We start from the raw sequence: 24,701 nt of genomic DNA on the forward strand, positions 1-24,701 counted from the left end.
CTCTTTAGATCTGTTCTTGGTGGAACCAGCTATTGCTGCAATAACGTTTATAAAACAAGTCAATTGGGGTAAATTTCGACCAGCATTGCACACTCTCTGGGAGCGATTTTCACCCCTCTTAATGGCAGGTTTGCTCCAGGTTTTCCAGGATAGTTGGATGTTGTTTGTTGACTGCAATTTTCACAAAGTGTCAAAGATTTTTATTTGGATTTAGAACAGGATTTTGACTTGCCCCCTGCAGAGCATTCTACTGTTTGTTTTTAAGCACTACTGCATTGCTTTGGCCTTGTGTTTTATACTATTATCCTTTTCAAATAGAAGTTCTCTTGTGATACCCCTGGTATTTCACTCCAACCATTCTCCTTTCAATTTGACAAGACGTCCAGGTTCTAAGAATGAAAAACATCCCCAAAGTACTGTATGATTCTGTCACCATATTTCCATTTCAGGGATGGTGGTAATTGAGGTATATCAGGCAGCAGACAGAGCTGCAGTTGCAGGTACATACTTCATTTAAATAAGACAAGCAAACACACCTAATGCCTAAGACAAAGTAAAAAAGAAACCCAAATAATTAGGCAATCAACAAAGAGACTAGACAAGGGCACAGTCAGTTAGTCCAGAGAGTGAGAGTGAGTGAGTGAGTTTGATTGAGTCCATGTGAGAATGATCAGTAATCAAAAGAGCTTGAACCTGACAGTGATTGTGAGGTGGGAAGTGTAGTTCATGGTGGTGTACACAATTTATAAGATTGAGTGAAAGTAAAGATACCCTAGGTCAAATATTATTCCAGTGAAAGTAGAGGTTGTCTATTTAAATTTGCATTTGAGTAGACTTGTAAAAGTACCTACCTTCAAACGTACAGTACTTCTGTACCAAATGCAATGAGGTTATATTAAGTAGCATTAAAGTCACAGTTAAAGTTTTCTTTTTCTATCTCTCTTTGTCTTTCTCTGTCTCTCTCTCTGTCCCCTTGTCTGCCTCTTTGGCCTCTGACCCAATGAAAGGTTTGAAGGTTAACCATTAATGAATCAGGTCTACCAAAAAAAATGGATAGTAATCATTGCTGGCTGTGAAAGTGCTTGCTTCAGTTTGGTCACTGTCTTTTTTTTTCTTCTTCCTGCCACTCTCCCATAAAGTCCTCAATTATGCAGCGCTTTTGAAACCACTCTCAGCAACTGTACTCTGTAACTCCTTCAGAGTGACTGTTGGCCTCATTGAGGCTTCCCTCACCAGTCACGGTCTTATTTTGGTGTTAAGTTGAGGGTTGGCTTAGTCTAGATAGTGCTTGAGTTGGCTTACTATTGATCTGACTGTGCATACACACAGTCTAATTTGCTTAGAATGCTCCTTAGTGTTTGTTTTTACTTATTTGCTTCAGTCTGATAGTCTCCCCAATGACGGTTATACAGTTCAAGAAGTTTTTGTTCAAAAAACAAGAGCTGTTTCATTATTTTACAGGTCGACTTTTAAGACCAATTATAAGCCAGCTGGGTCCTTATAAATACAGTGTTATTTCTCCTGAGCTTTCTAGGACCTAGGGGATGAAAATTTATGCAAGTGATATTTTCTTCATGTTTTAATTTTCTTTAAAATATTGCTTGCTTTGTCAAGTTTAGCTAGCAGAAGTTTCCCTATTCTTCCATTAGGCAGGTCATTGCTGTATTTTTCACTTCATAATGTACCAAACCTGCTCAACTGGAGCAGGCAGGCCAGTCTAGCACCCGTACGCTGTGTTTAGCCGCCATGAACGTGTTATCTGAGCAGAAAGTGGTTTGGTATTGTCCTGTTGTCTCTGAAAAAGATGATGTTTGAATGGAAGAATATGTTGCTCCAAAAAGAACATATTTTTCTGCATTAATGGTGGCCTCACAGATTTGTAATTTGCCCATGCCACGGGCACTGGCACACCCTCATACCATGACTTATGCTGGCTTTTGGTCCTAATGCTGATAACAGCTTGCATGGTGCTTTTTTTTTTTTGACTCAGAGAACATGATGGCTGTTGACTCGTTGAACCACAAAACACATGTAGTGTGCCACTGTCTATCTCTGAGCCCAGAGAAGTCTTCAGTGCTTCTGGGCAGTATTGATATATAACTTCCTTAAGTTGCATTTGTGTTCCAGAGTCAACATTATGATATCCACTACAGAAACATGATAAGTTTTAAGGCTGTAATGTCTGAAGGATCAGAGATCACACATATTTAGAAGTGGTTTTTAGCCCTGCTCTTTCCGCCACAAGATTTAATGTGTTTTCTTGAATTTCTTGATGATAATATGTATTAATATTGGGGCCTAAAGAATTGGATAATTTGTTGGTGCATCTGTTGGAAAATCAGTGTGCCTCACCATGTCCTTCCTCTAAAAGGACTAGGTCTTTCTTTAAAACTCCTTGTATACTATAACATTATTGGTTCACCTATTTAACAGCACAGATAAGTCCTTTTTGTTTTTATTGCCACTTTCACAGTGTCACAACATATACAGTCTTACAGTCGCTTTGTGACATTTTTTGGGGTAGAAAAAGGCATTAAAATCTTTTTTTACCTACAATATATATTCAAATCATCACATTCTACATTAACATTTTCTCAGTAATTTCAATGAAATCCCTTTGGGTAATGATCAGTTGGTAATTATTCTTGCTGCTTCTGGCATGCTGGTTCATATTCTTAAGTTAATTAGTAATCAACACTAATAAGCAGTTGTGGAATTATGATGTAGTTGATAAGCTAGGAAATGTGTGTAATTTGATAAAACTCTATTAAGATGAGTGGCATTTTAATTCACTGATAAATCACATACCATAGACCCTTTTCTTCAGCTGACAGTTATCTGAATGTCATTTTTTTCCATTTAGATCATTATCTTATTATTCTTTGCGGACATAAAAATGACCTTTCCTTTTAGCCACAATTTCGGTAACATTAAGGAAGTGCTGAGGTACTGTTTTCCCTCGTAGTCACATTATACAATACAGTTGCTCAGCTCTGACAAATGATACCATACCTGTACTTTGACGCTGAGTTGTGGTTGTACCTTTATGACAGCCAAACATTGAGTTGCTTGTTTGGTAATTAATCACTGCGTTGTGTGTGCATAAATGTGAACCTCCTAAAAGACTCACACACTCTAATAAGTAATTCTGTCACCTTTAGCTTTGATTATAACATGGTTTTATTTATTTGTAAAAATGATTTCTTATGCTGCCATTACCACTCTGTCACAACCTGAGTCCTGGAATATTTCTGTTCCATCAGGGAGGAAAATAATGCATAGATATAATACCCTGGTCATTCAGTACATTCATATACATTCATACATTCACAAACAATATTCATTACTCTTTGCACCTCAATTCTTGCTGCTATGTTTACTACCTCAACACCATATTTTATTATTATTTAGTGTCGTTGTCGCATTGTCACTTTGTTGTTGCTCGTTTGCACATTTGCACGTGCGCTTTATGTTGTCTGTTGTCTGTAAAACCTGTAGTTGTCTGTAAAACCTGTAGATAGTCTTTCTTAGTTAGTTAGTTTTAGTTAGTTTTTGTTAATTTATGTTGTAATTTATGCTAGGACTATCTGTCTTATCTCTGCTAGCCAGTTAACTAGGCCTCTTAGTTAGCTAGTTTAGCTTCTCTGTTCATTTATGTTGTAAGTTTATGTTGCATGTAGCACCTTGGTCCTGGAGGAACGTTGTTTCATTTCACTATTTACTAACTGTATATGGTTGAAGTGACAATAAAGCCTACTTGAACTTGAACTTAAATATTCAGGTCATCAGCTGATTTAATTTTATTGCCAAATAATATTGCTTAGACCTAACTAACTGAAGCAACCCCAGATCTTTACACTGCCTCCAGAAGCTTGTACTGTAGAGTGGTAACTTCACGTGCTTCCCTTCTTACACTGACAGTTGCTGAGATGTCAGCAACTTTGGAATAAGGTCAGTCATTAGACCACATGACCTTTTTTCATTTCTCCAAGTACAATCTTTATGCTCACCACCAAACTCAAACTTTTAGTATTAGTACAAGTGATTTTCTTATGGCTACACAGCTCTTTAGTCCCAATCGTGTTTGTTCTCCTCACATTGTGTGTGTGGAAATGCACTAACTTTCACTATTAATCAAGCTGGGATTTCTACTGTGGATTTTTTAATAGTGCAACTCCAAGTGTTTAAGTGATTTCCATATAAATAATGATTTTTTTCTGACTACATTGACTTTACAAAGTTGATGATCCTTCTGTGATTTAATAATGTATTGGATGTCTCTTTACATAATTCCAGTAATTTGGATTGCTTAATGAAGGCCAATAGTTTGACCCTTCTGAAAAAGTGTTGTTAATGCAGCATATATTGCATGAACAAACTGTTTAACCTACACCTAGTTCTGACACCATGTCCTGTATTTGACTTTCTCTCTCTCTTAATAAAAAAGGCACCCCTGGAGCTTTTATAGTCCCTGTGCATATTCAAAAAGAGGTTAAATTGATTTACTGAGAGTAATTACATAGTGCTAAAAAAAATGCTTATTCTCATGTGTGCTCCAACGGTATTCTGTAATTACACCTCCTTGGACGGTTCAAAGTGAAAGTCTTAATGTAGTTGATAATTACATGGTTTGCTGTTTATGTAAAAGAATATATATATTTGACTTTAACCTAGTTTTATCTGCACTTTAGTTTTTATTATTATTATTATTATTATTATTATTATTATTATTATTATTATAAATACAAGCAAACAAATTGGATCAACAAATCACATAATTTATAGCAATGCTGGTGTAATTTAGAAGATTATGGGGTTGATTTGGATTGATGTTTTTTCATTTGGCGTAGATACAATCATATAATCATACTGATTTTAGTGTCAAGTTTAGAAAGAGAGGCTAATGGCACTTCGCTGCACACACACATGCACACACACACGCACACACACACGCACACACACACACACAAACGAAGTATACAAACCACTGTATTAGAAAATAATTTAAGCACATTATACAACACACTGATTAGGTGCTCCATTATAGGTACTGAATATGAATGAACTGTTTTTACATTCAAATTAAACATGGAGGATGGGGTTCATTACTGAATCCATTGGAGAGTGTAATTGCTACCAGAGTGCCACCAAAATGAGAATGTTTGATGTGTCAATCTGCACAATGTATTGTCCTTTCTAAAACTGTCTGAGTTGTGAGAGATGGAAGCAAGCAGAGACAAAGAAGCCTTTCCTCAAGTCCTTTATTTATTTCACTTCATCATAGCCTGAAAAGTCTGTATTAATGTTATAACAAAGCTGCTCTTTATTCAGTCCCTCTGGCATCCACTTCAGGTCATGTTGATTCCCATGACTGTGTCTTCGTGTAGAGTACATGAGTTACAGAGTATGTGGCTGCTTTAGATTCTGTAACATGAAGGTGAGAGGGCATAACCCGGGGCAAGGTGATTTTATTTAGTGTTTTTTCAAGTACAAAATACAAAATAGTTTCAATTTAAACTTAGCATAGGTTTTGGTCTTATGAGAGTTAAGACACCAGTAGTGAAGAAGGGAACTCAGTATTGCCATTGTTACAGATAAAGCATTTTTTAGCAGGCATTTCAAAAAGCTACCTAATTTGATTTATTTATTTTTTTGCAAAGCTACAGTAGGCAACTGAGCCCGTTTTTTTTGTATTGTTCTTGATTTTGCAAATAATTTTACTTATACTGTGATTTAAACTGAAATCTCATTATAATTTTAGTAATTATGGCTAAAACAGATTGTGCTGTGGTTTTTTAAAAGGAAACTACTATGGCACGCCCAAACCCCCCGCAGAGCCTAACTTGGTTCAGCCGGATCTGGTCGACCAGGTGTTGTTCGAGGAGGAATTTGGCACAGAAGTCCCACGCAAGCGCACTACTTCTGTCAGCAAGATGGATCGCAATGACAGTGTTGTCCCTGAGGAGGAGGACGATGAGGAGCGGCCAGCGCTACCAAACGGCCTTCCAGGTGTGTGTATGTGTGTATACGTCTCAGGTTGCCAACCACAAACATAATTTGACCTCAGACATAACAGAATATCAATACAACATTCTTCTGTTGATTGGACATAATTAACAACAAATTATAAATGTAGCAATTTTAATTTATACTTTGAGTCTAATTAAAGGAATACACCAATCAAAGAAAATCAATAGCTGTTTATATTGTATGCTGAGCATTTCATTTTTTTCTGTTCATTCCTTTTTTTTTAGCAAATGACTTTAGCACAGAAATGACCACCCATATATTTCTACAGGGCATATTTCAGGTTACGTTCGATAACTATGCACAATCACATGATTAAAACCATTAATTCATTCATATTTAGACCATTTAATCAATGTCAGGGCGCCAGGCATGATGGATGCCATGCGACTCTCCGGAGCAGCAGGCGCGAGGCAGGAGAACACATTATGAGATGTCAGTCTATCATAGAGCACCACCGACACACTCAATCACAACTAGGGGCAATATAAAATAGCCAGGACACCTGCTGGTATGTTTTTGTGAAGCCGGAGGAAACCTGCAAAATAAGCATTTCACTGCATGTTGTATTTTGTATGTTTGTGTGTGTGACATACTGTAGGGTTTGAATTTAAATACACACAGACACAAAAAGAAACACTGTGCTAAGACAGCATGCCAGACACAAGTGTCAAGTTATACTAGTGCACAAATACAGTGTACATATGACAATTACATTCTTGCTTGCATGTCATTATAGACACAAAATAAATTAAATACTGTGTATACTGTATGTGGTGAGACAGCATAGTAATAAAACACAGAATGAAATAGAATTGTATAAAATTAAAATAAAAGTTTTATAAAAATTAATTAAATTAATGTAGACTAAGGCTGTTGTAGTGGTTAGCACTGTTGTCTTGCACCTTCACGGTCCGGCTTCGATTCCCGGCCAGGTTCAGTTTCACGTATCTGTGTGCATGGAGTTTGCATGTTCTTCCCATGCTTGGTGGGTTTCCTCTGGATACCCCAGTTTTCTTCCACAGGCCAAAGACCTGCAGATTAGGCTAATTGCTGTTCCCAAGTTGCCCGTAGTGTGTGAATAAATGTGTAAATGAGGGTGTGATTGTGTTTGGTTCCAGCGGAACCAATTTTCTTCAGAAGTCACCTTGTTAATAAATAGAGTTCACCTGTGTGTAAATTAATCTCAGTATAAATATAGCTGTTCTGTAAAGCCCTCAGAGGTTTGTTAGAGAACATTGATGAATATGAACAAACAGCATCATAAAGCCCAAGGAACACAGGTCACACAAGTCAGGGATGAAGTTGTGCAAAAAGTTTAAACCAGGGTTAGGATATAAAAAGGCTCCAAAGCTTAAATCATTTAATGGAAACCAATACATCATTGAGAAAATGGAAAGAGTACGGCACAACTGCAAACCTACCAAAAGATGGCTGTCCACCTAAACTGACAGGCCAGAGATTATGGAGAGTAGGAGAGCATTAATCAGAGAAGCAGCTAAAAGGCCCATGGTACAGTAACTTTGGAGGTGCTGCAGAGACTCACAGCTCATGTAGGAGAATCTCTCCACAGGACAACAATCAGTCGTGCTATTTTACAGAATTTTTTTATTTTACTCTATAGATGTGGGGAAGAGCTGGAAGAGACCTCTAGCTGAAATTGTAGCGAAAGATGGTTCTACAAAGTTTTGACTCAGGGGGAGGCTGAATACAAATGCATGACACACTTTTGAGATAATTATTTGTAAAAAGATTTTTACTATTATGTGTGTGTTGGTCTATCATATAAAATCCCAATAAAATACTGTTACATTTGTGGTTATAATGTGACAAAATGTGGAAAAGTTCAAGGGGTATGAATACTTTTACAAGGTACTGTATTTATTGTAGCTGTAGCCTGTAGGGTAGTTTAAACCTGGGCTTAAGCCCTTGGTTTCAGCATGGACTTCAACTTGTTTTCCCCACATTAAGAAGCCTGATGATAAGAAGAACATTTCCCTATTTATAGTTATTCCACTTTTCTATGAACCAGAGTTAACTGCTAAGTGTTCAAGGCGAGAGTTGGAACTTTCCACAAAGCAGAAGTCCTTAAACTGTTTTATAAGAAATTAAAATCTTTAGGATGGTATGTTTGTTGTTTGTCCTCTGGAGCTAAATAATCACTGCAGAACAGGAGGAGGAACCTTACAGAATGAGCATAGGAGTTACAGTGTCCCTAATGATCAGTGTGTGTTTATGACTTTCAGAGAGAGACATGTCTGTATTTAACACATATCATATAAATGTGTATAGGACGTAATTATTTTGTATTTAAATGCAGCATTGGCAAGCACAGTGTTTCTTTTTCTTTTTGCCTGTTTTGTCAGCACCACATGTAGTCTAGTCAACTGTAGGAGAAAGAGCTGACGTACAGAAACTCATAACAGTGCATTTTTAACTTCTGTAAAGCACAAATATTTACTTCCCCAACTTTTTTTTTGTTTTTATCTGGCCCTGATAAAAAGTGCAACTAATATCCAGTTATGAAAAAAAATCTAAATGCAGTCTCTGAATATATTAACTGTAGATGTCTTTTGCTATTCAATTCTGAATAGTTTTTATGTTCACTACAGTTGTATGAAGTGTTCGTTTATATTACTTTAACATCAACCTAAATCAGTCTGGCCATTTTCCTCCAACCTTACTCTTCAACATAACAGTTCTACCTGCAAATCCACTACTTGCAGCATATTTTTTGCACCGTTTTGCACTACTTGAGTGGCTTGTCTGGCACCAACAATCTTGCAGCAGTCAGATTCACTGAGCTCACATTTGTTCTCTTTTGTGGAATTTGATTTGACTAATAGATGAAGCCCTTGACCTGCATCTGCATCTGATTTTATGCACTGCACTGCTGCCACATGATTGAATGATTGGATATTTGCATGAATGAGCAGGGTATGAGTGTTCCCCCTTGTAGTAGCCAGTCAGTGTATTCATCTTATTCATTTTGACACTCTCAGAGAAATAGATTTCGTAAAGGTGTTTTTCGGGTAGATGGGTTTTAGCTTAAAACCTGCTGTTATTTTCTCACATCACAGACCAAAGAATTCTTTAGGATGTGGATTCCACAGTGGAAACATGTGCTCCATATGATACCATTGCCTCTATATCCGGCATCGATATCATGAACGAGAAATGAAGAAACGGTTAAGCTGCAGCTTAACATAAAATCTTTGGTGGCATATTGTCACTACATTGGGACAGACTGGTAGAAGGTCAGAACTGAACACTTAATATGCACCGTCAGTTTTGCTCTTCCATAAAAGCACCCAGATTCATTGTGACAGGGTGGTTTACCTCGAAGTGAATATGTTCTATTGACCCCAGTTTTGGACTTAAACAAGATCTGCTCTGCACTATGATACTAGTTTCTTGCTTTCCTTATATTAGCTTGCCACAGCATGGAGTTGTGCTATACAATGATTTGCTGATTCATACAGATTCATACGAGTCACAGACAATGTTTAATCGACTACTGGAGATTAAAATGTACCTGCCACTTAAGCTAACAATCCTACGGTAAGCTGTCGGTATTAGCAAATCAGGAATATATACAGTGTGTGTGTGTGTATATATATATATATATATATATATATATATATATATATATATATATATATATAATTGTGTACGGCCATTGCTATGTAACCATGGTAAATAATCTCAAGCAACAAGAGGTATGAAGAGGCAGCATGAGTGAGAAATTTATAAGGAGAATGGAAGAGAGTTGGTTATGAGAGCTACTGAGGTATAACTAGGAGCAGTTTGTTTCTGTCCATCTTGATGTGCTTTGATCCACTGTATACAGACTGTTTTAATGGACACCATAACGGAAGTCATTTTAATGGAAATCTATTGAAGTGGGTGAGAGAAAAAATATCTGTAAAGTAGGCATTGTTGCCATGGTACCAAGCAGAATATGCAAGTGTTGCCTGTGGTAGGTTGAGCTCTCAAGTGTACTGCTATTGATTAATGTCTAAATCTTAGAGTGGCTGTGCATTTGCATAGTTATCTCTTGCAGCTTGGATTGGCTAATGCTCCTATCGAGGCCTTGGCTGATACCAGTGAAGAGGAAATAGCTCCTGAAATGTTCACTGAAGCAAATAATCCCTTCACTTGTATAAAAAGAAATCCAATAAAAGCACTTTTTTCTTGCAGTATTTTAATGTATGTTTTGGATACTTTTGCCACTTCCACAATAAAAGAAGTTTGTGAGATTGCAAGGTTTCCAGTAGTGGCTTGTGACTATAGATTTTGGTGGGGCATAAATAACAACATAATGGGCTAACACACTTGACAAGCTATTATCTTGTGGACCTTTGGAGTGACACCATAATAGGTGAGACCCAACAACATACAGTACTGTCATCCAGCATAAGCTATTTTTGAGTGGTTGTAAAATACCTTTAATGGGTTTGAGGCAAAAGCAATTTCCAGGGTTAACAAGTTCAAGTTCCAGCCCAGCTATATTCCGTAAATCCTCAGAAATGACCCCAAAACTAGCCTGGGAAAAATGTATGCCACATGTACAGTGCCCCCCATTTCTTTATATTAAATTAAATATAATGAAGTAGATAAAATTAAAGAAATTCCTCTGAAACTGATCAGGTACAGTATAGTTACTGGAGTGAAAACGTAAGCCAAAAAGTCTAGAACTATTTCTCCAGCCTGCACTGAGAAAAAAAATACAAGAAAATCTAACTTTCTGGAAGCAAAATATAAAGAAATGAGGGATGTCTCAAGACTTTTGCACTGTATTTCTTGTATACAGACATTATCTGCTCCATAATTACATCATAGGCACAGTGTCTTCTGCTATGCTTAGTCCTACAGTGAGCTAGAGCAGTACATACTGCGTAATACAATTAGTTATGGCAAGCCACTGTATGGCTGAATCTGAAAAGACATTTAAAGTTTGTTGTTTTTAAATTTTATTTTCGCTTGCATAAATTAATGCATTAAGTAGTCACTGTTTCAGTGAGGCTGAATAGTTGGTGAAGTCGGGGAAAAATGAAAGGCAGACAGCAAAGAAATTTAGGCAGATGTTAAAAAGAAAATACTATTTGCACAGTTTCAGTCACATCAGTTTAAAAAAAACACGCATGAGAAATATTTGGCTTGGCCTTGCCGTATGCGTGCTATCTCATTTCTTGCAATTTTTCCATCTCCTTGTCTCCTTGGCCATCTTCCAAAACTAGAAGAGAGATCACCTGCCTTGTCTATCTCTATGACTTGATGTACAAATCACTCCTTTGCTTCTCTGTGTTGCTTACATTGTGTTATGTGTTTGTGTTATGTGTCATACACATCTCTGGATCATCTCTCTCTCTCTCTCTTTCTCTCTCTCTCTCTCTCTCTCTCTCTCTTACTCAGAGGGAAGTGAGGAGTGGAGGAGGCCTGTGCCCAGCTACACTCAGTCTAACAGCAGCAGCAGTGTCACTCGCGGAGGTGGCAGCAGCAGTAGTGAGCTTGTTCGCACCTGGAGTTCTCTCTCCAGAGACGACAGCCTCGAACCTCTACCATACAACTGGGAGATGGCCTACACTGAAACGGGCATGGTCTACTTCATTGAGTGAGTCTGGGTAAAAAAGATAAAACATATGGCTGACTCAGATTTACTACATATATGAAAGGGGTGTGTGGTGCAGCACCTGAACACAAGTACCAAGTTCAGTCGGGTTACCTCCTTATCTTTTAGGATTGAAAGGTCAAGGAAATTTGTTACATTTCTGTTTGGTGCGTTTTAACTTAATCTATGTTTTTGTTTAGAGCATTGCTTTTCCTTTGGTTATCTTGCACTGTAAACCCTAATGCTCAAAGTAATTAAACATATTGAGTACTGTTAACTTAAATAATTACAATTAGTTCAAATTACTAGACCTTTATGAGTATTTAGAACTTTTTGGTATTTATGAGTTTGTAGAAATGACACTTTTCAAGTTAGCTGAACAAATTTTATTTTATGTATCTTTTAAGTACTTAAGTAACAGTAACTGTCACCTTAAAGTTCCACCAACTTAAAATCTTTCAGACTAGCGATTTTGTGTCTGACGTCATTAGGGCAATGCGGCACTGGTGGCTCAGTGGTAGGTGTTTCACCTGCCATGTGAAAGGCCCGGGTTCGATTCCCAACAACTGGATGAAGTGCCTGTCCCAAGACCAGATAAAATGAAAGGGTTACATCAGGAAGGGCATCTGGTGTAAAACCTGTGCCAAGCTTGTGTGCGGGACGGATTGTCTGCTGTAGCGACCCATTGCCAGGAGCAGTCGAAAGACCAACAACAATTTATTTGATTTGCAACAACTAAAAAAAATGAGTACAACAAACTCAAAAACTTATAGTTCCATTTACTTAAAACTGGAAACATCATTACTTAAAAAAAATGATGTAACTGATTACCTCAAATTTTTTGAGTTTTGCCAACTTATTCTGGTTTACAGTGTGATATTTAACCTGAGGTTTAGGCTATTTAGATGGAGCAAGACAGGTAAAGATAGTGTAATGTAAATGTAATTAATAACATTGAGCATTCTCCAATCATTGGTGTCCTAAGACCATAAAGTGCACTTTGTACACTGGAAAACAACACAAGATGGACATATTAGCAACAATATTGTCTATACTTTTCTGTAATTCTGTAAACAGGTGAGCATGTCCCAGGAGACTTGGGGCATGAGGCGGGGTACAACCTGGATGGGGTGCCAATCCATCGCAGGGCACACACACACATACTAGCCTAATTTGCATGTCTTTGGACTGAAAAAAAAGAAAGAAACCGGAGTACCCAGAGGAAATGTATTAAGCATGAGAGAACATGCAAACACCATGCACACAGACCTGAGGCGGGAATTGAACCTGGCCCCTAGAGGTGCAAGTCAACAGTGCTAACCACTAAGCGACCGCGCTGCCTAACAACAATACATTATTGTTAAAACAATAGCAAAATGATGATGAATAGCAAACACATTCTATGCCAAATGTCACACACTATGCTAACCTAAATATAATACCTCCTACATATATTTAGACATATAAGCAGAATGCATTTCTAAATACCCGGTCACAAGGAGGGTATGTGTTCTACTTTAAAATCAGTTTCTTCACTCGACTGATCACTGTCTACTTAAATGATGGGGAAATAATTGCTGAGTTACCCAGATTCAGATTACCAGTGTCAGATTAATCAGAATTCATTAGGCTTATGTCTATTTCACTATTGTACATGTCAGGCACATCAACACATGGCATGCATTTTGTGTGAAAAGCATACTAAGTTAGCAAGGTTTTTGAAATCTTTAGGCAGACTAACTGCATTTGCTGGTGCATGTGTTGAACTGACTCCTTACCGAAAATGATCTTTGCAGGCAGACAGCAAAGACAAGGTCAGAAAATAGCGTGCACAGCATGGCATTTTATTTTGCTTAAAATAGAAAAGTCAGAGTACGGTATGTTACAAGTTAACTGCTCATGTCACTAGGACCAGATTTTGGCACCCTTGTTAGAATGGATTAATGGCATAAGAGTAAAGGTCCATTATACACTTGTGCTTTTTGTGCTCTTTTTAGTGGATCTTGTCTTTAACGAGAACAGTAGAGAGCAGCAGAGTAGCAGTCAGTGAGTAATTTTAGTCCACATTGTGCCCCAGATGTTCTCTAATGAACACAGAGAGTGGTTGTATGCATTTGTGTGTGTGTATGTGTGTGTGTGTGTGTGTGTGTGTGTGTGTGTGTGTGTGCATGCATGCATACATGCATATTGTCATAAAGAAATTCAAGCTTTGTAACAAATTCCCAAATTATCAACCACATTAATATCAGGGAGCTGCATTTGTAGCTCAGTGAAAACATCTACTTTGGGCTTCATTGTGCTTCATCAGTGAATTGCTTCACTGCATTTTAAAATAATTAGTCATTTTTGATGGTAGAGGTACATTTACACATAATCTGCTCTCACTTTGATCATACCATAACCACAAGCATAAATTTGCATGAGATGGCTTTGCATCACTGACGCCTCCATGATGGTAGACGACAGGTGTATGATGGTATGCAAAAGGTGTATGACTGTATATAAAATGTGTATGACAGTATGCCAGAGGCACGTGGCGTTACATGAGGCGTGTATGATGGTATGCGAGATTTATAACTACATGTGAGAGGTGTATACTGTAGTAGTATGTGCAGTGTATGACAACATGCAAGAGGGGTATGATGGTATGCGAGAGAAGTATTGTATTATGGAGTAGTTTATGATAGTATGAAAGAGGAGTATATTAGTAAATATTGCAAGTAGTGTATGATAAATTATGAGTTACTGTAAGTACTGTATAAAAAGTGTGTTAAAGTTTGATTCTACAGTATGTGTGAGAGATGGTGTGTGTTAGTTTGACACTGTATGTGATCATGCCGTTGTCTATGCATTTTTTATGCACCAGTAAGACTTATGGATATATTTTTTTATCCTGATGCTTTTTACACACGTCTGTAACTACTTCAGTGGTTCCTGCATATTTTGAAACCATTAGCCATTAATTTGGCCATTAATTCTGGTCAGCTGCATTTATAAGTCAATAAGGAATTCACCTCAGTGTGTGCATAGGCTTAATGAATGTTTAATGAATCTTACTAATCATGTTTTCTAGTATATGAGGCTTAAAATGTTAATAATATGCCTGGAAACTTTAAAAGACAACAGCATTTTCCTGTGTGCAGAAATGATGCTCAGGTGTTATCTAATGAACAGAGAAAGTAGTAGGTGTGTGTGTGTGCATGCATGCATCTGTTTGTCTGTCTGTGTGTGCGTGTTTGCGTGTGTGTGTGTGTGTGTGTGTGTGAGAGGGAGAGGGAGAGAAAGAGCGCGAGAACGTATGTCTGTTTGTGGATGCCTATGTTTGTCTGTGTATTTGTGTCTGTGTGTGTATGTGTGTGCATGTAAGCACACACACATACATGTAGATGCACATTGTAATAAAAATACATGCTTTTCAACTATTTCCCAAATTATTAACTGCCTTATTATCAGGAAGCTGCATTTGTAGGTCACAGTAGGTCAGTAAAAACATCTGCTTTGAGCTTCAGTGTTAGTGAATTCCTTCACAGCATTTTAAAATATTTGACATATCTGTAAATGTTAATAAATAACACAAATAATTAGCAATTTGCGATAGATGGGCATAATTTTTTGCACAAATCTGCTTTCAATTTGATCACACCATAAGCACTAGGAGAAATTTGCCTTAGAGGGATTTGCATGATTGACACCACAATACAATTGATGTGCAGAGGATTTGATAGTGTGTCAAAGGCGTCTGATGGTACATGAGAGGAGTATTGTATTAGAGCCAAGAAATAAGGTAGTATGCGAGTGGTGCATGATGATATGTGAGGGATATGACTGTATGCAAGAGGTGTATGAAGATACATGAGAGGTGTATAACAGTATGCAAAATGGGTATGACTGTACTGTACTGTATATGGGAAATCTTTGACTACAGTATATGTAAGAGGTTTAGAAGAATATGCGCAGTGTATGACAGCATTCGAGAGGTGTATGATGGGGTGGAGGAGAAGAATGATAATACAGTATATGAGAGGTTTATGATAGTATTCAAGAGGTGTATGATGTCTGTCAGTGCATTGTATGATTTCATACAAAAGGACTATGATAGTAAATATTGCAATTGGTATATTTCTTTATAATAGGAAGTTGGAGTGGAACTGTGTGAGACATCATATGTGTTAATTTGATGCTGCTGTTTGTTTTTCCTTGCATTAGTGAGACTTATGCATATGCTGTAGTTCCTTCAGTGGTTTTTGCATATTTTTAAACCATTAGCCATTCATTTGCCCATAAATTCTGGTTAGTAAGGAACTCACTTAAGTGTGTGCATAGGCTCAATGAATGTGTAATGAATGTAACTATTTTCTAATATGTGAGGCTTAAATTGTTTCTAAAATATGCCTGAAAAAAGACAACTAGATTTTCTCGTGTGCAATAATACTGTAAGAGTTCCATCCACAAAACTGCTCTTGCTTTATAGCACAAGCAGCAATTTGCATAAGAGATTTGCACAGCAGACATTAGAATTTAGATCATACAATTTTCCTGACAGCTAATCTGACTGTTGGGGAAAGAAAGGAAAAATGTTGGGGACCATATTACCCATTATGAGATTGTGTGTGTATTGGGGAATATATATCAGGTTTAAATATTGAAACAGATGCTTACTTGCTAGTTTTCTTTTTTTACCGCTAGGAAGGTCACTTGCAGCATATGATATATTCCAATAAATGCTTTTAACATTAAATTGTGTATTATATATTTCTATTCATGTATGTCTCCTCGTTCTACAGTCATAATACAAAAACCACCACGTGGCTGGACCCTCGCCTTGTCAAGAAAGCTAAACCACCTGAAAAGTGTGATGATGGAGGTAAGGGAAGTTAAGTTAGCCTATCTATCCTATATTGTCTGTTTTTGTCTTTATGAATGTCACACATAATAAACAATGAACGTGAATTAATGTACTTAAAAAAGTGTCATAAAAATACTTTAGTAAACTATCATGTTGATGTTGCTATTATTATATTAGTAGGACACAGGAGCTGGAAATGTCATGGCAAATGCCAGAGTATTTTTTAAGAAACTTGGTATTTGTAGAGCCTAACGTTATTATGCTTGGTGGTAGGAAGGATTTTTACTTTGGAGATGCTGGAATTTTAAGTAGTAAACCTGTGGCATGAGCTATGGAGTCACACCCATAATAGTCAGTTTTTATTTTATCTTGGAATGTGTAATGGTTAAACACATATTCTGACAGGCTTGAAGTCAGAAGGTGTGGATTTATTTTCTGTAGCATCGAAATGTTATTTTATTCCTGTAAGATATTTGATATGTTTATATTAGTACACTCATTCTAAAACATCATCGTTGCTTTACCTACAGATGCTCCACATAATCTACTTTTGTAATTATGGTATAAAACTATGCATAGATCTAAACATCTAGCAAAAAGACTTCCAGAAGGCCTTCCTGAAATTAAAACACAAATGTCTCCATGATATAGGAAACGTTCTGTCTTGAGTAACGTTCAGTCTAAAGTCATTATGATCTTGGTATATTGTGCACATCAGTGGGCACACATTGCTACACAAACGCATGCATACATGCACACCCACAACTAATACCTTTATTAATCTAAACAAATTCTGATACGATAATCAACTCTTTAAAACAATACATGTAAGTACACATGCATGTTTTTTCCACAAAGCCTTGTCTGCGTGGGTGTTACATATTAGCATGCCTGCTTGCTAAGAAGTTGTTCATCATCTGTTCCTCAGAGCTTCCATACGGCTGGGAGGAGATTGAGGACGCACAATATGGCACATACTATGTTGAGTAAGTACTCTCAGTCTCCAGCTGTTTCTTTTCTTTTTTTTTTTTACATACGCACACACATAGACACACACACACACACACACACACACACACACCAGTTACCTATATAAAAGACTTCTATGTACAAGAACCAGGTAAATATTGAGACCTGGTATGTAGGATGTATGTAAGATTGTATATTGTTATTACTCCCCCGTGATCCTCAGCTGCTTTCCTATTTGTGCTGCAGTCACATAAACCAAAGAACCCAATTTGAGAATCCGGTGGTAGAAGCAAAGAAGAAACTAGTGCAGGAGGCTGCAGCTGCAGGACAGAGCCAAAAGGGGGCAGCACCTGCTTCAGGTAAACAATTATAGTCACATATTTAAGAACAATTCAAAATGGAAAAATGGAAAACTTCTGTTACAGAATTTATTCACAGAATAATCCATAGACACTCACAGACCTTTAAACCTGATAGTAACATGAAATATATTAATGACAGTTATAAAATAGAAAATACAGTAATGCCGTCATGTACAGTATTGCTAACTCATGAAAGCGAAGGAAAATCTAAGATACTATAAGTGTTTATATAAATTATATTTCTTGTTTTGTTCTTTGCTATATGTATATTATGTGTATTGATGGCACAGTCAGTTTGGTAAGATTTTTAGGGTAGACTATGACTTGACTATGTAGTGCAATATTATATTGCAGAATTACTGCCACTTTGAAATATGAGTAAAAAGATTAATGAAAGATTAACACAAGAACTAACTTGTAGGAAGCCCATCATATTCTTTCATTCTTCCTCCCCCCTCACACATTCACCATTTCTTTTGTGCATCTGTGTACACTCTCACCTCCGCTTGCTGTTACTTGTCTGTGACAGGGATCTTACTCATTACAAACAGGAGACATTTACTCAGAGGAAGACATTGAGGTCTGTTCATCACTTTATATTGGTTTATTGCACTCCCACAGTGGTGACATTATAAGGTCATGCTTTTCCACTTATACAGAGTGAACAGATTTCTTTCCTCACTTAGTGCTGACTGTTTGTCTGTGCACAATGACACATTCACAGAAACACCCTTACTGAATTTTTTCTTTACTGCTAAAAACTAAAATGACCTCAACAGATCGGGTCAGTTTCCTGAAAAGTCAGATATAGGAAGTTCTTTTTTATTCCATTCCCATGTGAGAGTGTTTACTGATATCTCCCTGATCATAGACAAAAATGAAAGAAATTGTGTGTGGGATAATTTTCACTGAACGTTATACTGTGTTATTATTATTACATTTTTTATTTATTATTATTATTACATAGTTATTATTATTATTATTAGTAGTAGTAGTATTTTGTCATAGACCTTTATCTCAGTGACATATAAAAAAAGTAAATGTGAAAGCAGTGAGACAATGGGTCAGTTTCTACACTGTACTATTGACAAGCCAAAATACTGGCTCATTTGTCTCCTTTTTGAGTACACTGCAATCTGCGACATTGTGGTACTGTACAAACACAAACCTCGCCTTTGTAGATTTAAAGTGAAAAGGAAGCAGCACACACTCATTCTAACAGAGTTGATGAATAGCTCTCTGCAGGTGGGTATTGTGGTTGTGTGTGTGTGGTGATGGGTGGGCTTTTATGGGACATTTGGCTGGTTCACATGAGGGAAAACAACTTTGTGTATTCAAACTCAAACAACATTGCGACCTTGTTTTGGCTTCATTGTATTAATTTTCGCTGGATTCATTGTACTTCCTATTCTTGATCCTTGCCTGCTTGATTTAGATTATGGATTATCCTAGATTGATATTGTCTGCGCAGGTCGTGAGATGATTGCTGGATTGCCCATAAAAGATAAAGGAGTGTGTTATTAGCACTAATATAGCATTAATTAACTACGTTAATAATTATGTCAGTGGAAGGTCCTCATAAGGATTCTAAGACATGTGCTTGCAAAACAAATCAGTTCAGCTCAGAAGTGTTTCTTTAAACAGCACTTTAAACACTACTAGCTAACATGAGAAGCAGATAAAGCTGGGTGTATTGGGGGATTCATGGTGTCTGTTTGGGGCTGTGTGTCTGGTAATGAATGATCTCATTTGCGGTGTCATAAAGCCAAGAGTCATAATGGATTTGTTTATAACACCAGCTGGGTGAAGCACTTTGTTTGTTTAATTATAGGTCAGTCAAGCATAAAAAAAGCCATCATCAGGAGCCAGAGCTTTTTGAAGGATCTAAATATGACTTATGTGTCTCCACTTTGTTAAGCTATATATAAAAAACTAATAAATTCCCTGCTACTGTCCTGTCAAAAACATACCATTACCATTACCAACTAGAAAATAAAGATTTAAATTCTGTCTAATAATTTTTCTAGGTGGTGAAGGGGGAACTCCAGGTTTCACCCGTGACCCGACTCTGCTGAAGGGCGAGTTATATCACACGGCCTTGAAAAAAAGCACTCAGGGCTTTGGCTTCACCATCATCGGAGGAGACCGACCTGATGAGTTCCTGCAGGTGAAGAATGTCCTGGCAGATGGACCAGCTGCACAGGATAACAAAATGGCCTCTGGTGAGGGAGAGCACTATGCCTAAGAAAAAATAAATAAAAAGATGGATGAAGTAAAGATAACTTTAATGTCTCTGATGCTTTAACCATGTGCATTAAACATTATCTTATATGCTAAGAACAGGAATTTCCCTATACTGAGGAAAGAATAAAGAAGAAAACCCTGTTTCTTCCAAAAAACAATGCTGAAGCAATACAGTTTAAAGCGATTTCATTAACAGAAGTTTGTGTCCATCAGATCTATAAAAGTACACTGATAATCCAGTGTTAATTATGTGGTTCACAAAAACATTTACTACTGGAACTAAACAGCCCAGACATGTTAGAGGATAAGAGTTTTCCTGTGAAGCCCATGAAAAACATGGTCAGTCATGGGTGGAGTGGAAAGAAGTGCCATATCCTTTACAGTCCCTGGCCTCCACCCAGCTGAACATTGCTGACTATGTGCCAGGCCTGATTACTCAACATTTGTGCCTGACCTTACTAATGCTCTTTGGATATAGCTGAATTGGATATTAACACAGCCACAAATCTAGCCTCCCCAAAACCCTACCAGATCAGTAGAGGTATTTATAGAAGCAAAGTTGGGACCACCCTCGGAATGGTCAACAAGCACATATGGGTATGATGGTCAGGTATCTTGCATACTGTTGGACATATTGTGTCTATAAGCAAGATGTGTGAAGATAATGAATAGATTTCTTTGTGAAGTCTTCAATTCAATCCTTCTTTTTCTCAGGTGATGTAATTGTGGAGATCAATGGCACACTGGTGCTGGGTAAGACCCACAATGATGTAGTGCAGATGTTTCAGTGCATACCCATCAGCCAATATGTGGATATGGTCCTGTGCCGTGGATACTCCCTGCCCCCAGATGTGCAGGAGGACAATGAAGAGCTCCCCCCTCCGCCACCTCCTCCTGCTTCGACTGGTGAAGTAGTAACAGCTGTACCCCTCATCAATGGGCAGCCTTTGCTAGTAAAGGGTGATGCTTTACATGCTTCCTCCCAGGAGCTTCACTACCTTACTACTGATGCCAGCGGGCGGCCTATTGTGGCCGCACTACCTAGCATTCCTACTGTTGCTGATGAAAAGCCTGAAGGTGGAATGCTGCAGCCAGAGCTGGTCACTGTGCCCCTAGTGAAAGGCCCAGGCGGGTTTGGATTTGCTATTGCTGACAGTCCGCTGGGCCAGAAGGTGAAAATGATCCTGGATGCCCAGTGGTGCCGTGGCCTGCTCAAGGGGGATGTCATCAAGGAGATCAACAGACAGAATGTGCAGACATTGAGCCATGCACAGGTGGTGGACATACTTAAGGAGCTACCTGTGGGAAGTGAGGTCAATCTGCTAGTTCTGCGAGGAGGTAAGAAAAGCTAATGTCTGGGACAGAGTAAAGAAGGAAGCAGTTTTAAGGAAAAGATCGGAAAAAGTTCCCACTCACACATCGTCTATACCGCTTTATGCTGTATTTAGGGTCACGGGGGCCTGGAGCCTATCCCAGGAGACTTAGAGCACAGGGCAGGGTACACCCTGGACAGGGCACCATCACAGGGTATGCACACATACACACACACTAGAGGCAATTTCGAGATGCCTAATCTGCAGGGCCGCAAATTGAGGTGCAAGGCGACAGTGCTAACCACTACACGACACCCGATAGGGAAACGTTTTTAGAGATAAAAAGATTAAAACTTACCTATCTGTCTATACCATATCATATTTGCTGCTAAGAATGTCGTATTGTTATCTGCAGGAGCACTTTACCATCCTGGATTAATTATATTAATTATCTGATTGCAATTAGTCCAAGTTATTATAGGCTTCCTTATAATAATGATTTCTAGTTCATTCTTTCCTGGTTTAAATGTGGTTGTGGATGCTCCAGACAGGATATACTCGGTGTGGGGGAGAGGGGGTGGAGGGCTGTGTACATTTACCAACTAACATACAGTTAGATCCATAAGTATTTGTAAAGCGAAAGATAAATTATGAAAACGAGTTTCCTCCATTGAGGAGCTTTGCCAGGACACTTTTTTGCACACTCTCTTCAGCTTTGTCTTTAGTAAGTGAAAGGCATACTTATCTGGGTCAGGGTCAGATAACTGACTTGGCCTATAACATTCATAAAGGCATCTCTTTATGGTAGAGATTGACGAAGCCACCCCCTCCAGCATGAAGGGGCTTTTCTTTACTAAGGAAATTATTCTGCTAACATGCGCATTAGTTAACTTCTGTGGCTTTTAGGGCGGTTTTTCTTTCTGCTATCTTTCAAGGTCTATTTAGCTAATATTTTTGCTACCAAATGCAGATTAAACTCATGTAATCAACTCCCTTTATTTCCTTAATTTGACATAAAATAATAAACTGGACACCACCAGCTATGAATTGAGCTGCTTATTAGTCAACTGCCCATTTATTTTTGTGCTTGTGCACATTGAGGCACGTTGGATGTATTCCGAAACTTTTAGCATAATATGCAAAACCCAATGAATTAATGCTGAAATGCTTTAACTACATATTGATTGCCTGATTTTGTGGGTCTTTTTCCGTCAGCATTGTCTTCAGTAAGTGAAAAGCATTCTTATTTGGGCTGGGGTCAGATGACTGACTTGGTCTGTAACATTCATGAAGGCATCTCTTGATTGTGGATTCGACATTGATATGCCACCCTCCTCCAGAGTGTTCTTGACTTGCACGATGTTGTGAAGGGGCTTTTCTTCACCAAGGAAATTATTCCTCCATTATTCACATTAGTGAACTACAGTGGCTTTTTACAGCTATTAGTATTGCTGAGCTCACCAGTGCATTCCTTCTCTCAAAGAATGCACCGCATTGTTGATTTGGTCACTCTTACATTTTTTGCTGTCTTTAATAGGTCTGTTTAGGTATTTTTTTAAGCTTGTTAGTGACAAGTTTACTCTCTTGCACCAGCACAAATTGCATATTTGGATATTGAGAGTTCCCCAAAACAGCTTCCATTTGCAAATTCAACACTTGGAATCACCCCCCTTTATCTCCCTAATTGGACAAGAAATTATGAACAGGCCACCACTAGCTGTGAAGTTGCTTATTAGTCAACTGTCCAATTACTTTTGAGCTTGTGAACAGGGACTGAACAATGTGTGTAATTCCTAAACGTCTACTATAACCTTCTTTTCAAACCTATTGAGTTAATGCTGAAACGCTTTTATACGGTAAATCTTCAATCACATATTGATTGCTTCATTTTAAATCCATTTGGGGTTTACAATAATATTCAAAATATGACAGTTTTGAAACCCTTTGCAATAATTTCAAAGTAAAATATTTATAAATTATTATTATTAATTTAAATGTTAAATGTGTTGTAAAAGTTAGATCTAATGCCATAAAACATGATCAATCACGGATCAAACACAGTTTCTACAAATAGTTCTTTTGCAAAGGTCTTAAAATGATCTTGTATTTAGTGATTCTCTCATACAATGATTTGCATAAGTACAGTAAGTGGCTAGCCATATGAATTCCCTTTTAACACAAGTTTAAAATTTGCCACAAGACATGGTGGTGAAAGATGTCACAGGGTGTGAAACAACAAACAGGTGGAAAAAGGTGCTTTAATTTTTGAGGCCAAAGTATTTGGCACAGAGCACTTTGTCTTGGCCGATGTTTCTCATTACCACGGGAACGCCATCCCCTAACTGAAAATGATGTTTATCACTGGTTTCCAACCAGTTTGCCAGAACTTGGCAAGATGTTTGGCAAGAAAAATGAGCAGCAATAACAGGACCCGGCTAGCTGATACAGACAAATCCCCGAAGCCAAAAGTAGTTCACCCATGTACTGACCTGCGGTATGGTGAATACTTACAGTATGCAAAAAAACCTTAATGGAAAGAAGTCCCTGCCAAAACCTTCAATGATATCATGCATTTGCTCCTACTGTAGGTGGTAAAGAAGGTGTTGAAAAGTTCTTTTTCGGTGTATTGAAAGTGTATTTGTGTGTTGCCTTAGTTCTTTCATTAGGGGAACTCAAGTGTGCTCTTTTCTCAGGCTTTCAGCATTATTTATAATTTTCACTTTTTATATACAGTATTTTAAAGGCTTTACTTCAAAATCCAAAATGGTGATCATAAGAGTTCCTGAATGTCTGGTATACTTGGTATAATGTCTGATGTTTTAAGACTTGTCTCACCATAACTTTTGGCAACAGTAAATCAGGCAGGGATATGTGACCATATGCCGAAACATGGGCCTAAATCCCAGTTACAGGATGCATCGCTGCATAACCAGCTTCTAAGAATCCATATGCACTTTCATCATTAGATTCTCAGTGCAAGTCTAGGTTCACAGTCCAGAGTTGCAGGAATCTCAGAAGGAGAGAAGGAGGACCAGGGTGAAAGGAATAAGTAGAGTTAAGCATTAACTCACATTCTTTCATTTCATTCGGAGAGAGAGAGAGAGAGAGAGGGAGAGGGAGAGTTGGAAAGTGTGTGACACTCTTTGCATTTTTACCACTGGAGAGAAAAAAGCCAGTGTAAGTGTGTGAGAGATTTTGTGGATTCATGATCGTTCCATCCACTTGAGTGACACACACATCACGGGTAGTGATGTGTAAATCGTGGGTTTTATGCTGACAGATGGAACATTGGATCAGTCAGGGTTAGGATTTTAGGCAATGCTTTACTC

The 24,701-nt window shown here is 37.9% G+C and overlaps 1 protein-coding gene across 1 annotated transcript in view; it reads left to right on the plus strand.

Annotated features, from left to right (window-relative positions):
- The window catches only part of LOC128527096 (membrane-associated guanylate kinase, WW and PDZ domain-containing protein 3), a 142,228-nt gene that overhangs the window by 106,509 nt on the left and 11,018 nt on the right, over nt 1–24,701 (plus strand). The window contains exons 4-10 of the mRNA XM_053499388.1: nt 5,803–6,009; nt 11,443–11,641; nt 16,423–16,502; nt 17,413–17,470; nt 17,700–17,812; nt 19,843–20,037; nt 20,774–21,397. Of these exons, the coding sequence (XP_053355363.1) occupies nt 5,803–6,009; nt 11,443–11,641; nt 16,423–16,502; nt 17,413–17,470; nt 17,700–17,812; nt 19,843–20,037; nt 20,774–21,397 (1,476 nt within the window). The remainder of the gene's footprint in view (nt 1–5,802; nt 6,010–11,442; nt 11,642–16,422; nt 16,503–17,412; nt 17,471–17,699; nt 17,813–19,842; nt 20,038–20,773; nt 21,398–24,701) is intronic.

This window comes from Clarias gariepinus, chromosome 6 (genome assembly GCF_024256425.1).
Source record: "Clarias gariepinus isolate MV-2021 ecotype Netherlands chromosome 6, CGAR_prim_01v2, whole genome shotgun sequence".
NCBI lineage: Eukaryota > Metazoa > Chordata > Actinopteri > Siluriformes > Clariidae > Clarias > Clarias gariepinus.